A 13,167-nucleotide genomic window follows, 5' to 3' on the forward strand; every position below is an offset into this window, starting at 1 on the left:
CACCCGCCGCCGAGCGTCCCTTCTGCTTCCGGGTTCTGTGGCAGAACTTCCGGGGGGGCAGAGCCGCGATCCCGGAAGTGGGAGCCGGGCGGGGCGAGACGCAGGTACTAGGACTTCTGGCCGAGGGACCCAGGCGTCCGAGCTCCCCCGCGCTGCCGGGTAAGGGACCCAGGTGTCCGATCTTTCCTCTTCTCCCGCCGGGAATTTGAACCCAGGTGTCCGGGCCCATCTGGCTGGCGCCCCCCCGTCTCATCCGCCGCAATCTCTCCCCGCAGGCCGGGACCCGCTCGGCTGGATGAACGGGACCCGGCAGCGCCGGAGCTGCGAGATGGTGCAACCAAGCGCAGGCCCAGGTGGCGACTGCGGAGCCCTGGGCGAGGACTCGTCCCTGGGCAAGGTGGCGGCCTGGCAGCTGCCCCCCGACCTGGCCGGGCACGAGGCCCTGCAGCGCTTCCTGGTCGAGAACCAGGACCTGAAGGGTGAGGAAGAGCCGGGCCCCCTGGAGGCCTCATCTCCGGCTGGGGGGCCGCGCTGTGGTGGGTGGGTCGAGGGCCGGGGTGCGCTGCGGCTAGTCCCTGCTCCCCGTGGTCCGGTGGGGTGGGGTGGGTCGAGGGCCGGGGTGTGCTGTGGCTAGTCCCTGCTCCCCGTGGCCCGGTGGGGTGGGGTGGGTCGAGGGCCGGGGTGTGCTGCAGCTAGTCCCTGCTCCCCATGGTGGGTGGGTCGAGGGCCGGGGTGTGCTGCAGCTAGTCCCTGCTCCCCATGGTGGGTGGGTCGAGGGCCGGGGTGCGCTGTGGCTAGTCCCTGCTCCCCGTGTCCCGGTGGGGTGGGGTGGGTCGAGGGCCGGGGTGTGCTGCAGCTAGTCCCTGCTCCCCATGGTGGGTGGGTCGAGGGCCGGGGTGCGCTGTGGCTAGTCCCTGCTCCCTGTGTCCCGGTGGGGTGGGGTGGGTCGAGGGCCGGGGTGTGCTGCAGCTAGTCCCTGCTCCCCATGGTGGGTGGGTCGAGGGCCGGGGTGCGCTGTGGCTAGTCCCTGCTCCCCGTGTCCCGGTGGGGTGGGGTGGGTCGAGGGCCGGGGTGTGCTGCAGCTAGTCCCTGCTCCCCATGGTGGGTGGGTCGAGGGCCGGGGTGCGCTGTGGCTAGTCCCTGCTCCCTGTGTCCCGGTGGGGTGGGGTGGGTCGAGGGCCGGGGTGTGCTGCAGCTAGTCCCTGCTCCCCATGGTGGGTGGGTCGAGGGCCGGGGTGCGCTGTGGCTAGTCCCTGCTCCCCGTGGCCCGGTGGGGTGGGGTGGGTCGAGGGCCGGGGTGTGCTGCAGCTAGTCCCTGCTCCCCATGGTGGGTGGGTCGAGGGCCGGGGTGTGCTGCAGCTAGTCCCTGCTCCCCATGGTGGGTGGGTCGAGGGCCGGGGTGCGCTGCGGCTAGTCCCTGCTCCCCGTGGCCCGGTGGGGTGGGGTGGGTCGAGGGCCGGGGTGCGCTGCGGCTAGTCCCTGCTCCCAGTGGCCCGGTGGGGTGGGGTGGGTCGAGGGCCAGGGTGCGCTGTGGCTAGTCCCTGCTCCCCATGGTGGGTGGGTTGAGGGCCGGGGTGTGCTGCGCTGTGGCTAGTCCCTGCTCCCCGTGGCCCGGTGGGGTGGGGTGGGTCGAGGGCTAGGGTGCGCTGTGGCTAGTCCCTGCTCCCCCTGGTGGGTGGGTCGAGGGCCGGGGTGCACTGCGGCTAGTCCCTGCTCCCAGTGGCCTGGGGGGTGGGTGGGTTGAGGGCCAGGGTGCGCTGCGCTGTTTCCTGCCAAGAAAGACCCCTGGCAGGAGGCTTTTCTTGGGCCCCTTCAGTGGGCAGTGTGGCCCTGGAGTATTTGCAGTGACACCAAGGAGCCTTTTCAAACAAGGCCACCTTTTAGGAAAGATGTTGACAAATTGGAGACAGTACAGAGAAGAGCAACAAAACTGATCAAAGGGCTAGAAAACATGGACCTATGAGGGAAGACTGAAAAAACTGGGTTTGTTTAGTGTGGAGAAGAGAAGACTGAGGGGGGACATGAGAACAGTTTTCAATTACATAAAAGTTGTTACAAGGGGGAGGGAGAAAACTTGTTCTCCTGAACCTCTAAGGACAGGACAAGAAGCAATGGGCTTAGGGGTGGGAGAAAACCTGCTATTACTGGGTTGTTGCTAGATGTGACCTGACACATCCTACACATTGGGGCTCCCATTGTCTTTCTACATCCTCCATTGCAGTGGGTGGGTTTCAGCCAGTCCTTGAGCGACCTACTCATGCCACCCCAGGCCATACACAGCAATGCTAAGCACAGAGGGAAACTGAGGCACACCCGGGCATCAAACACATTACCAAACTTCTCCCTTGGTCCCAGAGAGGTCTCCCGGATGGGGGGGTGGAGAGCTGGATAAGGGGTGTGCCCCCCCACAAAGAGAGGGTAGGAACTCAGCCAGCACCAGGCTAACAATCTCCCTGTCCCTGGGGCAGAGGCCATTCGACAGAGTAACCAGATGCTGCGGCAGCGCTACCAGGAGTTCCTGCGCTTCCAGGCCATACAGCGCGAGGAGAAGGAGTTCCTGATGCTCCGTTTCCGGGAGGCCCGGGATGTGGTGGAGAAGCTGAACACTGAGCGAACCGAGATGAAGTGCCAACTGGAGCAGGCCCTCTGGGAGGTGGAGCAGCTCAAGGGAAGGCAGCAGGTATCAGGAGAGCTTCCTATCCCCCACACCAAGGGGAAGGGGGGTTTGCAGGGGCATTCTGTGCCACCTTTCCCCCCAACACCAAGCCCAAGAGGGGGTCTCACCTGGGCACTGATCTCTCTGCGGTTCCCCTGGCCCAGTTCCTTTCTGCAGCAGGGCCATGGGGAGTCAGGAGGTAGGTCAGGACAGCTGCCTCTTCTCAGACGTCTGACTCTTTTGCAACTTCCTAGCTGCGCACCCTGGAGAAGGAGATTCCTGAGCCAGAGGAGGCGGACACTATGACCCTGACCCAGGAGTTGGCTGAGCCCATGATGGTGAGAGACACTTGGTCGGGGATCTCCCCTAACCCAGCTCCCAATTCCCTGAGGAACAAAATACTCCACCCCGAAATGTCCCTGCTTTGCCTTATCCATAGCTGTGCTACTGAGAGAGTAGAAGGAAAAAGGCGCATCGGGGGCCCTCTGGCCTGGGAGGAGCTCCTGGCTACTCCAGCCCTGGCCTCTCCCAGCAGCGGGCAGGGTGGGAGCGCTGGCTGTGGGGGAAGCAGGCTGTGGTGTCTGTCCCTCACTCTCCCCATTCCCCCTGGCCCGGAGACCCTGCAGCTGCTGAAGGAGCAGCTGGAGCAGCTCCAGGAGGCCAACCAGACCCTGCAGGCCCAGATACAGCAGCAGGTGCAGCCCCCAGGAGAGGCTGGTGTGAGGGTCAAGGTAAGGGACTGGTAGGGGGATGTGAATGTTACCCGTAATGCCCCCATCTCTCCCGGGGGTACCCAGGGTTGCGAGGCACCTCGCTCCCACCTGCCCTTAACGCGAGGGAGCCTTGTCTGGACCAGCCAAGGTTCAGCTCCCTGTTGGCTTCGGCCACAGGCAGCACCAGGCCTCTCCTCAGCACATGCAGGCTAGCAATGGCCCAGCATCCCCCTGAGTGCCCAGCCCCTGATCTACTGGATGTGCCCAGAATTACCAGACCAGCTGTTCCCACAGGAACCCCCAGCGCCGCTGACTGGTTACACTCAGAGCACAGCGCCACTTCTCACACAGCCAGGGTAGGGCTCACAAAGAACGGAGACTCCAAGAGAAACATTGGAAGTAAAATCCTCACATGTGTTCTAAAGCCTAAACTCACCCTCCAAGCTGCTCTTCTGTGTAATAAGACAGGTTTCAGAGGAACAGCCTTGTTAGTCTGTATTCGCAAAAAGAAAAGGAGTACTTGTGGCACCTTAGAGACTAACCAATTTATTTGAGCATGAGCTTTCGTGAGCTACAGCTCACTTCATCAGATGTTATACCGTGGAAACTGCAGCAGACTTTATATACACACAGAGAATATGAAACAATACCTCCTCCCACCCCACTGTCCTGCTGGTAATAGCTTATCTAAAGTGATCATCAGGTGGGCCATTTCCAGCACAAATCCAGGTTTTCTCACCCTCCACCCCCCCACACAAATTCACTCTCCTGCTGGTGTATAATCATAATCAAGTCGGGTGGAGGGTGAGAAAACCTGGATTTGTGCTGGAAATGGCCCACCTGTTGATCACTTTAGATAAGCTATTACCAGCAGGACAGTGGGGTGGGAGGAGGTATTGTTTCATATTCTCTGTGTGTATATAAAGTCTGCTGCAGTTTCCACGGTATAACATCTGATGAAGTGAGCTGTAGCTCACGAAAGCTCATGCTCAAATAAATTGGTTAGTCTCTAAGGTGCCACAAGTACTCCTTTTCTTTTTGTGTAATAAGATGCTGCTGACCCCAGGCCCACTGGTAGCTTTCTTGCCACTCAGGAGAACCCCTGCTGTGTCTGTCTGCTTGTTCCCATTCGCACCTGCCTCAATATGTAAATGGACAGAAGTGCCCCCCCTGACAGGAGGAGAAAGTCTCCACACTACCTTTGAGCAACTTGCCTTTAAAACAGGGAGGGTAAACTATGGCCCGTGGGCCCATCGGGGCTTTCAATCCGGCCTGCGGATTGCCAGCCCTGTGGTGCAGCGGGGCTAAGGCAGGCTCCCTGCCTGCCCTGGCCCTGCGCCGCTCCCGGAAGCAGCCGGCACCACGTCCCTATGGCCCCTGTGTGGGGGGGGGGAGGGGGGGCAGATGGCTCAGTGCACTGCCCTTGCTTGCAGGCACCGGCTATCACAGCTTCCATTGGCTGGGAATGGGGAACCGCGGCCAATGGGAGCTTCAGGGGTGGTACGTGCAGGTGAGGGCAGTGCATGGCTGAGCTGTCTTCCCTGCCCCACCCCACCCCCAGGAGCCACTGCTGGACATGCTGGGTACTTCCAGGAGTGGCACGGCACCAGGGCAGGCGGGGAGCCTGCCTTAGCCCTGCTGCGTGCCGCTGCCACCCCGGAGCCACTTGAGGTAAGCAGCGCCGGGCCGGAGCCCGAACCTCTCCTGCACCCCGCTCCCTAACCCCCTGCCTTGAGCCCCTTGCTGCACCCCTCCTGCACCCCAAAGCCCTGCCCTGAGCCCCCTCCTGCACACCGCACCCCCTCCCTCACCCCTGCCACAGCCCTACATTCATGGCCCTGCATACAATTTCCCTACGGGCCAAAAAGTTTGCCCACCCTTACTTTAAAACGAGGCCTTAAGAACATCATTTCCCAACATGGATACAGATCACAGAAACCCCCTTAGGACTGCCACCTGATGTGCTGAGACTACCTCTGAGCTCGTTTTCCCTGGCAGCTTGGGACTTCAGTACCCTGTCTTGTAGAGCCAGACACGCTAGCCTGCTGCAAACATAGACCCAAGTCTGAACCACGCCCCCCCAAAAGCTGCAGACTTAACTGAAAACAGCTTAAGAAGTGCTCCTGTCTCTAGCACCCAGATACCCATTTCCCAATGGGATCCAAACCCCAAAATCTGTTTTACTCTGTATAAAGTGTATACAGGGTAAACTCATAAATTGTCCGCCCTCTATAACACTGGTAGAGAGATATTCACAGCTGTCTGCTTCCCCAGGTATTAATTGCTTACTCTCAGTTAATTAGTAAATAGAAGTGATTTTTATTAAATATAAAAAGTAGGATTTACTTGGTTCCAAGTAATAACAGACAGAACAAAGTAATTTACCGAGCAAAATAAAACAAAAATACGCAAGTCTAAGCCTAATACAGTAAGAATATGATTACAGATGAAACCTCACCCTCAGAGATGTTCGAATAAGCTTCTGTCACAGACTAGATGTCTTTCTATTCTGGGCCCAATCCTTTCCCCTGGTACAGTCCTTGTTCCAGCTCAGGTGGTAGCTAAGAGATTTCTCATGACTGCAGCCCCCTTTGTTCTGTTCCACTCCCTTATATATCTTTTGCACAAGATGGGAATCCTTTATCTCCCTCTGGGTTCCCACCCCTTCTTCTAAATGGAAAAGCACCTGGTTAAAGATGGATTCCAGTTCAGTTCACGTCACTGTAAGACTTCATTGCCGACTTGCCAGCGCGCAGGCAGCCCCCCACCACCACCCTCCCCCTACAGGAAGACTTACAAGTAAACAGAGCCATTTCATGAAGCATATTCCAGTTACATTATATTCACACTCATTAGCATATTTTCACAGAATCCTATGGAATGCAACATCACAATCATCTGTACGATCTACACATGCAGTTCACAAAGCTTGTGATGACCGGTGTGACATAGGCTTTCCCTGGAAACTGGACAGGAGGCTCTTTGGTGAACTAGAATGTGAGGGGCAGACTTGGGATCTCTGTAATGCCCCCTGTATCCTCTGCCAATTGGCAGGATCTCTGCTCCATGGAGGAACCCCTTCAGCATGCCAGACCTCCCTCACCCCCTGCAGAGGTGGGCCCCGCAGCCTCACCGCCTCCAAGACTGAGCCTTGGGGCTCCAGCGTGCCTGATTCCTGCTGTGAGCTCTGCCCAGCAAGTCCAGCAGAGAGAGACTCCTGGTCAGAGACTCTCACGCTGTGCAGGGACTAATGCACCCAGGCAGGATTTGCAGAACAAAGCTTGGTTCACTAGTCACCTGTAACCCAACCCGGGGCCTCCTTACGTTCACACAGAGAAACAAAGGTTAAGACATAGTCCATCAGGCCAGGACAGAACAATTTGCCAGCCAAGCTGGAGTGGGCCCCACTTCCAGTTCTGTCTCTGCCCCTTTCTCAGTCCCAGATGAGAGCTGCCAGACTCTGCCCACAGCCAGCACTTTATCCCCTGCCTGCCACATCCCAGTCCTTTGTTCTCCAGTTGCTCTCTGCTCAGCTTCCCTACTGAGGGGTGTGGGCTGTGGGGACATCCTTCCTCCGGGCGGTGGAATGCTAGGTGTCAATGTTCCGGCCATGGGGGGTTTCCATGTTCTCAGGCGCTGCATTGATCTGGGTTGCTTTCAGTGGGTTCCTTACTGAACCATTCCTACCACCCCATCCTGCACAGCCCAAGAGCAAACTTGACCCTTTTCTCCCTACTGGGTAGCAATGAAAAGTATGGGGGGAAACAGGCACAGCGAGGCGTCAGAAAAAATCCTATGTCCTCACAGAATCAAGAGTTCTGTGGGGGTCACAGGGATGTTTGAGGGCCCTAGCCATAGAGGTGCTGGGAGAAATGGGACCCCTTTCTTGGGGTGCCCTGTGCCAGGCAGGGAGACCTGGGTTCCTGGGGGCATTAGGCTGGCCCTGCTCAGCCTGGGACTGTTTCCAAGTGGGGTGTGGGAGGGTGGGGGGAGTTGGGCTGGTTCTGGCAGCTGTGGCTCAGCGGTGCCAATGTCATTCACAGGAGAATGGGGTCCAGCTGGAGAGGCCGGTGGAGCTGGAGGTCCTGCAGGGCAGCGGGGACAGCGGGTAAGAGCAGCTTACGTTGCGTTGGAGGCGGTGATACAGTGAGGCTGGGAGACCTCTGCTGGTGCCCAGCCCCCCTTATCTCCCAGGCTGGGCGTCCCTACCCCACTGGCGGGGAAAGAGGGGGCAGGTTCTGCGGAGGGAACAACAGGTATCCTCCTGTGTGGACACCATGGGCCACATCCTTCGTGGCAGAAACAACTGATTAGTTTTGTGGTGGTGGGGGGCTGTGATTGAGGGGAGCAGAGCTCCCCAGGGTTTGAGCACCAGCCACCCTTGGGCTCAGATCTGCCGGGCACCCATCACCCCCATGCATGTCCTTTCAGACCCAGCAGCAGGCAGGACGCAGCCAAGCTGCTGCAGAGGAGGCTGAAGGAGACGGAGGAGGAGTAAGTTGCTTCCCGGCTTGGTTTTGTGCCCCTGGGGACAGTGCTGGCACCTGCGTGTGTGTTAGGGGCTGGTGCAGGGGGCTCTGGGATGTGGTGTGTGGGCATGAGGGGAGGGGGATGCAGGGCGCTCTCAGCGCTTGGGGGATGGAGTGGGTCAGGTTTTGTGCAAGAGGCTGGCGGATACTTCGGGGGGGGTGGATAGGAGGGGAATGCAAGACACGCAGCGGGGGCAGGTGGCAGGGCTCTTGGCGCTGATCCATCACCCACTCACTGTGTGGGTTCCCTGGCAGGAGCGTGGAGCTGAAGCAGCAGCTGGCATTGGTGCGGGAGGAGGTGGCCAGGCTGGGAGCCAGGGCGCAGGAGGCTGAGCAGCAGGCCGAGCAGCAGCTTCAGGCCCTGAGGAAACAGCTGGAGGTAAATGCTGCCAAAGTCACGGCCCCATGGGATGGGTGCTAGACCCCAGCCTTTAAACAGACCCTCAGAGAAACCCTGTAAGCATGCCCCCAAGGAGTCCCCCTCTTCTGTCAGGGGAGGCTATGCAGCTTTACTGAGTCAGAGATAGAGCCCCCGGGCACCGGCCCTCCCAGACAAACTCCTGGGAGAGACTTTTATGCTCTGCAGGGACCCATACACCCCAGTGAGTGATGCCCAGCAGCCAGGTGTTCTCCAAACAGAGCTGGGTGTAGTCACTTGGGTGCAGCTTTGGATGTCCTTTGGTTAGCAGAGAGAAGCCAATGGTGACACCTGCTATTAACCCAGTCCCGATGCCCCAGTCCCATTGTCTTTCCTGCAGAACCTCCTCAGTCCCCAAGCTCTGCCTGCTGGAGTTTGCGCTGTTAGGTGTTAATTGTTCAGTCCTTGGGCTCCCATTGACATGGGTCAGTTGCAGCCAGTCCTCTAGCAACCCCTAGATGTGACACCTTTCTCTCTCTCTTCCCCCCCCCCCCCCCCCCCCATGTTCCCTGCTCGGACCCAGAAGCAGCTTTTTAACCCTTCTGTCCCCAGTGGGTAGCGATCTCTAGTTCAGTAAGTCCCTGCCATGCATATCAGTCACAAACATTTTTAGAATATTCCCTTTTTCTTACCCCCCCTCCCCCCACGTGCAAACACATCCAACGCCATCCCCTCCTCCAGGGAAGTGGGAAAGGGAGGAGGACGGGGCCTCCATAAGCCTCCATCCCAGCCTGCGGCAGCCTCACCCTCTCTCTGAATCTAGATCCCCCAGGCGGTGTGGCCTGGGCTAAGGTGTGGACCCTTCCCTCCCTGCAGCAGCTGACGGAGGACAGGGCCTCGGTGAAAGCCCAGGTGACCTCACTGCTGGGGGAGCTGCAGGAGAGCCAGAGCCGGCTGGAGGCCTGTATGCTGGAGAAACAGGATCTGGAGGAGAAGTGAGTATGCGCACCCGTGAATTTCCCTCCTGGTCTGGGGCTGGCAGCAGGTCAGTTTAGCTGCAGCCACTGACCTGTCCTGGGAGGTTGGAAGTGGGATGCAGGCCTTGACAATTGTCAAAGTCAGATTCAGGACTCACATAATTTATCAGACCACTCTGTTTATTAGCAAAGCGCTTTGCCAATGCACCTGAATGTGAGCCCCTCTCTGAGGCTCAAGATAACTTATTTATACAGCTAAGCCAAAGCCAATTTAACATAAGAGACAAAAGGAAGCAGAAACTGACAAATAGACATACATATCTTATTTGCATACTAACCTTTACCAATCTCCTAGCTCAGTAGGAGCTCCAAGTTAATTAGTTTGAGGACCCATTGTCTCACACTCCTTAATGTTTCTCTTCCTGACAACTATATTTCAACAAACCCTTCAAGTAGCATTTCTTTAATGAATTATAATTTCAATATAATTCATTCTTTCACACTATCGAGGGGGCACGTGGGACCGAGCCCCCTGCTAACATTGGCATTTCTCCCCTGCCCGGTGCACCAGAGCACAGGCTGCTGCCGAGCAGCGCTGCAAGCTGGAGCGGGAGGCTGAGGCTCTGCACAAGCAGCACAGCGTGCAGGTGGACCAGCTGCGCATGCAGGCCCAGAACCTGGAGACGGCGCTGCGGGTGGAGAGGCAGGGCGCCACAGAGGAGAAGTGAGTGGGCGTGGGAACGGGGGCCACAGAGCAGAGGAGCGCCTGTCTGTCTGGGGGGTGGGGGGAGTGTGCCATGGAGATGAGTGGGAGGGAGAGTTGGGGTGGTATGGGAGCAGAGGGGGGTGGGGAGCTGCTTCTGACCTCACAGTTATCCCTCAGGAGGAAGCTGGCCCAGCTGCAGGCGGCCTATCACCAGATCTTTCAGGAGTACGATGGGCATGTGAAATCCAGCCTAGAGAGCGAGAAGAGGAGCCAGGTGGGTTTAGAGTTGGTTTGTGGGGGAGAAGGGCTGCTTGGCTGGCTTCCATGGCTGGGGCCAGCCCTGCCCTCTGGGTGCCCTGCTGCTCAGTGTTATGTGGGCCTCTCCCCCACTCCAGGGCATGGAGCTGCACCTGAAGGAGCTGCTACAGCAGCTGCAGCAGGCCGAGGAGGCACTGGTGGCCAAGCAGGAGCTGATTGACAAGCTGAAGGAGGACATGGAGCAGCACAAGGCTGTGCTGGAGACCATCCCGGTGCTGAAGGCCCAGGTGGGTGCAGGGGGATGGGAGGTGGGGGGTAACTGTGTGTGTGCGCGCACAGTTGCTGAAGGGCAGGGTCGCTGGTGCCTCTCCTGCAGGCCGATATCTACAAGGCGGATTTCCTAGCAGAACGTGAGGCCCGGGAGAAGTTGCACGAGCAACGCGAAACTCTGCAGGAGCAGTTGGAGCAGCTACGGCGGGACTATGACAAGCTGAAGGCAGACGCTAATGGAGCCACCTGGTGAGTGTTCCCTTTGTCTGTGTCCACTCCCCAAACACTTGGCCTGTGGGCTCTGTCAGTGGGTCAGAGCTTAGTGTAAGTTCCTGTCTTGCTAGACGAATCTGCAGACAGGTGCTTTGTCCCTTGGGGCTCCTGTGGAGAGCCAGTGTCCCTAGCCATGCCCACAGCCCTGGGTCCCATGGGGGTTTGAGCCCCACTCTAATGCTTGCGGGGAGGGGGAGGGAGGAGGAAAGGGATGCTGAAGTTCTGCTTTGACCCCCCCCCTTTCCCCCCACCCACACACTCCTAACCTCTTGCTGTTTTGCAAAGGGCTCTGATGGAGGAGATGAGGAACCGCCATTCGGAGGGGCGCCCGCCTGTACCCCAGCCAGGTGAGTCTTAAAACTCTCCCTAGGTGGGGCATGCTCATGGCCAGGGCCTGGGCACTTGCAGACTATCTGGGCACCACGGGAAGGTGCTGATCTTCGGGACAGTAACTTTCTCTCTCTCCCTAGTTTACAACATGGCCCCAGTACCTTTCCAAGCCCTGCCAGCTGCAGGGCGTAGGCGAAGTATCTCCGAGGAGCAGCCGGATTTCTGCTGTCCCAAGTGCCAGTACCAGGCTCCTGACATGGATACACTGCAGATCCATGTGATGGACTGTATCAAGTGATGCCCATGAAGGAGGAGGAGGCTGGGGGCAAGGGGCGTGCCTGGCCTGCTCGACTCTTTGCTTCCCCCCCCCCCATGGCACTTGCTGCTCTGCGACACAATGCTGCAAACTGGGTTCACAGCTGTCTTGAGCCAGTTGGAATGGACAGTCTGTGGGTATCATGGGGGAGGATGGGGTTTGCACCATTGTCTCTGCCTTACGTGAAACTGAATGTACCTGATCTGCTGTAATTCAGGGATTTGACAATCTGTGGAGATTGACAGATTTGTAGGGTGAGCAGGGGCGCTGAGAGCTACTGAACCAAACTTTAAACCCTGTATAGAATGGAAACCACTTCAAGCCAGGGGTGTAGCAGCACTCGGCAGGGGTAGAAGAGGGGTGACAGGAAGGTTTCACTGTTCATCTCCTTTTTGAGCACCTTATTGCTAACCCTGAACCATTTGCAGGGTGTGGTGGTGAAGACAGATTCTCCTGCTCAGTTTCAGGCTGTCGCAGCATCTCTCTGCTTTCCTTCTACACTGTGCTCTGGTTATTTAACGTTATGGTCTATGTGCTGCTCTAAAAGTCAGACTCTTGCCTTAATGTAAAGTCTATTAAAACTTAATGTGGAGGGAGGGGAGTTGAGTGTTTACAGACCTTGCTGTATTGAGCCCCCTTCCTGGTTTGGCTAAAGCATCTACAACACAAGAATCTGCTTCTTTTCTAAGTACCTGGTATTTTCTTCTTGTGAAGGTGCTTATACGCTGAGCTAGATTCACACAATCACCAGGTCTGCCCTCCTCTACCATGGAATAACAGTGTCCAAAACGCAAGTGCTGGCACTACTGAGGGGAGGGGGGAAGACAAGATGGCGAATAAAATTCAATACTGGTTAATCCTAAACAGCAGCTGTTTTACACACACACACCGTCTGTAGTGAGGACTATGTGTTCCAGTGTGCATTAGTTTGCATTTATGGATCATCTGGCAACTCTGCCCCCTTACGGTGTAAGCAGCAGGGCAGGCAGTAGGGGTCTGGGTCGCTTGTGTCAGTCCTTAGGCCAGTACCCTTCAGTACTTCTGAAATAGCCAATGAGCCATCGTTGTGCTCCATGTTGAGGCCTGAGTGGAAGTGCTGCCTCCTGGTCTGGGAGACAGGCTTTCCTCAGGTTAATCGCTCTGTGCGTAAAGGGTATGAACACTGGGCACGTTTGGAAGTACTTTTTTTCCTAAATTAACTTTAAAAAAGTAACATTAGGAAGCTACCAACTAGTGGAGTCTTATGTCTAACAAGAAAAGGAGGACTTGTGGCACCTTAGAGACTAACCAATTTATTTGAGCACCTTAGTCTCTAAGGTGCCACAAGTCCTCCTTTTCTTTTTGCGAATACAGACTAACACGGCTGTTACTCTGAAATATGTCTCACAAGTTGCTTATAAACTAACCAAATACGCTGGGGGGAGTATTAAATCCCCTGAGCATAGCCTCCTGGTGCATGCGTGCAAGCTCATGGAGTTAGGCTAGTTAACATAGAGGATACTGGGCTAGCGAAAAGTGCTCAACTTCTCACAAAAAGAAAAGGAGTACTTGTGGCACTTAGAGACTAACCAATTTATTTAAGGTGCCACAAGTCCTCCTTTTCTTTTTGCGAATACAGACTAACACGGCTGTTACTCTGAAACCTCTCAACTTCTCACACGCAGCCTTTTTCAGGGCTCTTTGCCAGCCGGTTGCTTTGCAGCATTTATGGCTCATGCCCTAACGAAACCGCACCCGGCCTCCGAGCGTGGCCATTTGACTCTAGCAGGGGAGCGGTGCGT

At 57.0% G+C, this 13,167-nt stretch overlaps 1 protein-coding gene across 3 annotated transcripts; it reads left to right on the plus strand.

The window, feature by feature from the left end:
- Window positions 1–47: 47 nt before the first annotated feature.
- On the plus strand, window positions 48–12,250 carry IKBKG (inhibitor of nuclear factor kappa B kinase regulatory subunit gamma). 3 transcript variants are annotated; one of them, XM_048833534.2, is made up of 14 exons: window positions 48–159; window positions 276–479; window positions 2,469–2,680; window positions 2,911–2,994; window positions 7,413–7,477; window positions 7,801–7,863; window positions 8,154–8,277; window positions 9,133–9,251; window positions 9,805–9,957; window positions 10,117–10,213; window positions 10,335–10,484; window positions 10,574–10,716; window positions 11,026–11,087; window positions 11,211–12,250. In XM_048833534.2, the coding sequence occupies exons 2-14, from the start codon at window positions 296–298 to the stop codon at window positions 11,366–11,368; spliced, it is 1,614 nt and encodes a 537-aa protein (XP_048689491.2). In that variant the 5' UTR covers window positions 48–159; window positions 276–295; the 3' UTR covers window positions 11,369–12,250. The 3 variants fall into 3 exon arrangements, with proteins under 3 accessions (XP_048689491.2, XP_048689492.2, XP_048689493.2); XM_048833535.2 differs by having other exon boundaries at window positions 9,136–9,251; XM_048833536.2 differs by lacking the exon at window positions 7,801–7,863.
- Window positions 12,251–13,167: the final 917 nt, after the last annotated feature.

This window comes from Caretta caretta, chromosome 23 (assembly GCF_965140235.1).
Source record: "Caretta caretta isolate rCarCar2 chromosome 23, rCarCar1.hap1, whole genome shotgun sequence".
NCBI classification, from domain to species: Eukaryota; Metazoa; Chordata; order Testudines; family Cheloniidae; genus Caretta; species Caretta caretta.

Bases quoted from the DNA above. Each gene is read 5' to 3' on its own strand.
- IKBKG (XM_048833534.2), top strand. From the start codon at position 296: ATGAACGGGACCCGGCAGCGCCGGAGCTGCGAGATGGTGCAACCAAGC. The intron at 9,958-10,116 runs GTGAGTGGGCGT...GTTATCCCTCAG, and splicing joins CAGGGCGCCACAGAGGAGAA to GAGGAAGCTGGCCCAGCTGC. The intron at 10,214-10,334 runs GTGGGTTTAGAG...CCCCCACTCCAG, and splicing joins AGAGCGAGAAGAGGAGCCAG to GGCATGGAGCTGCACCTGAA.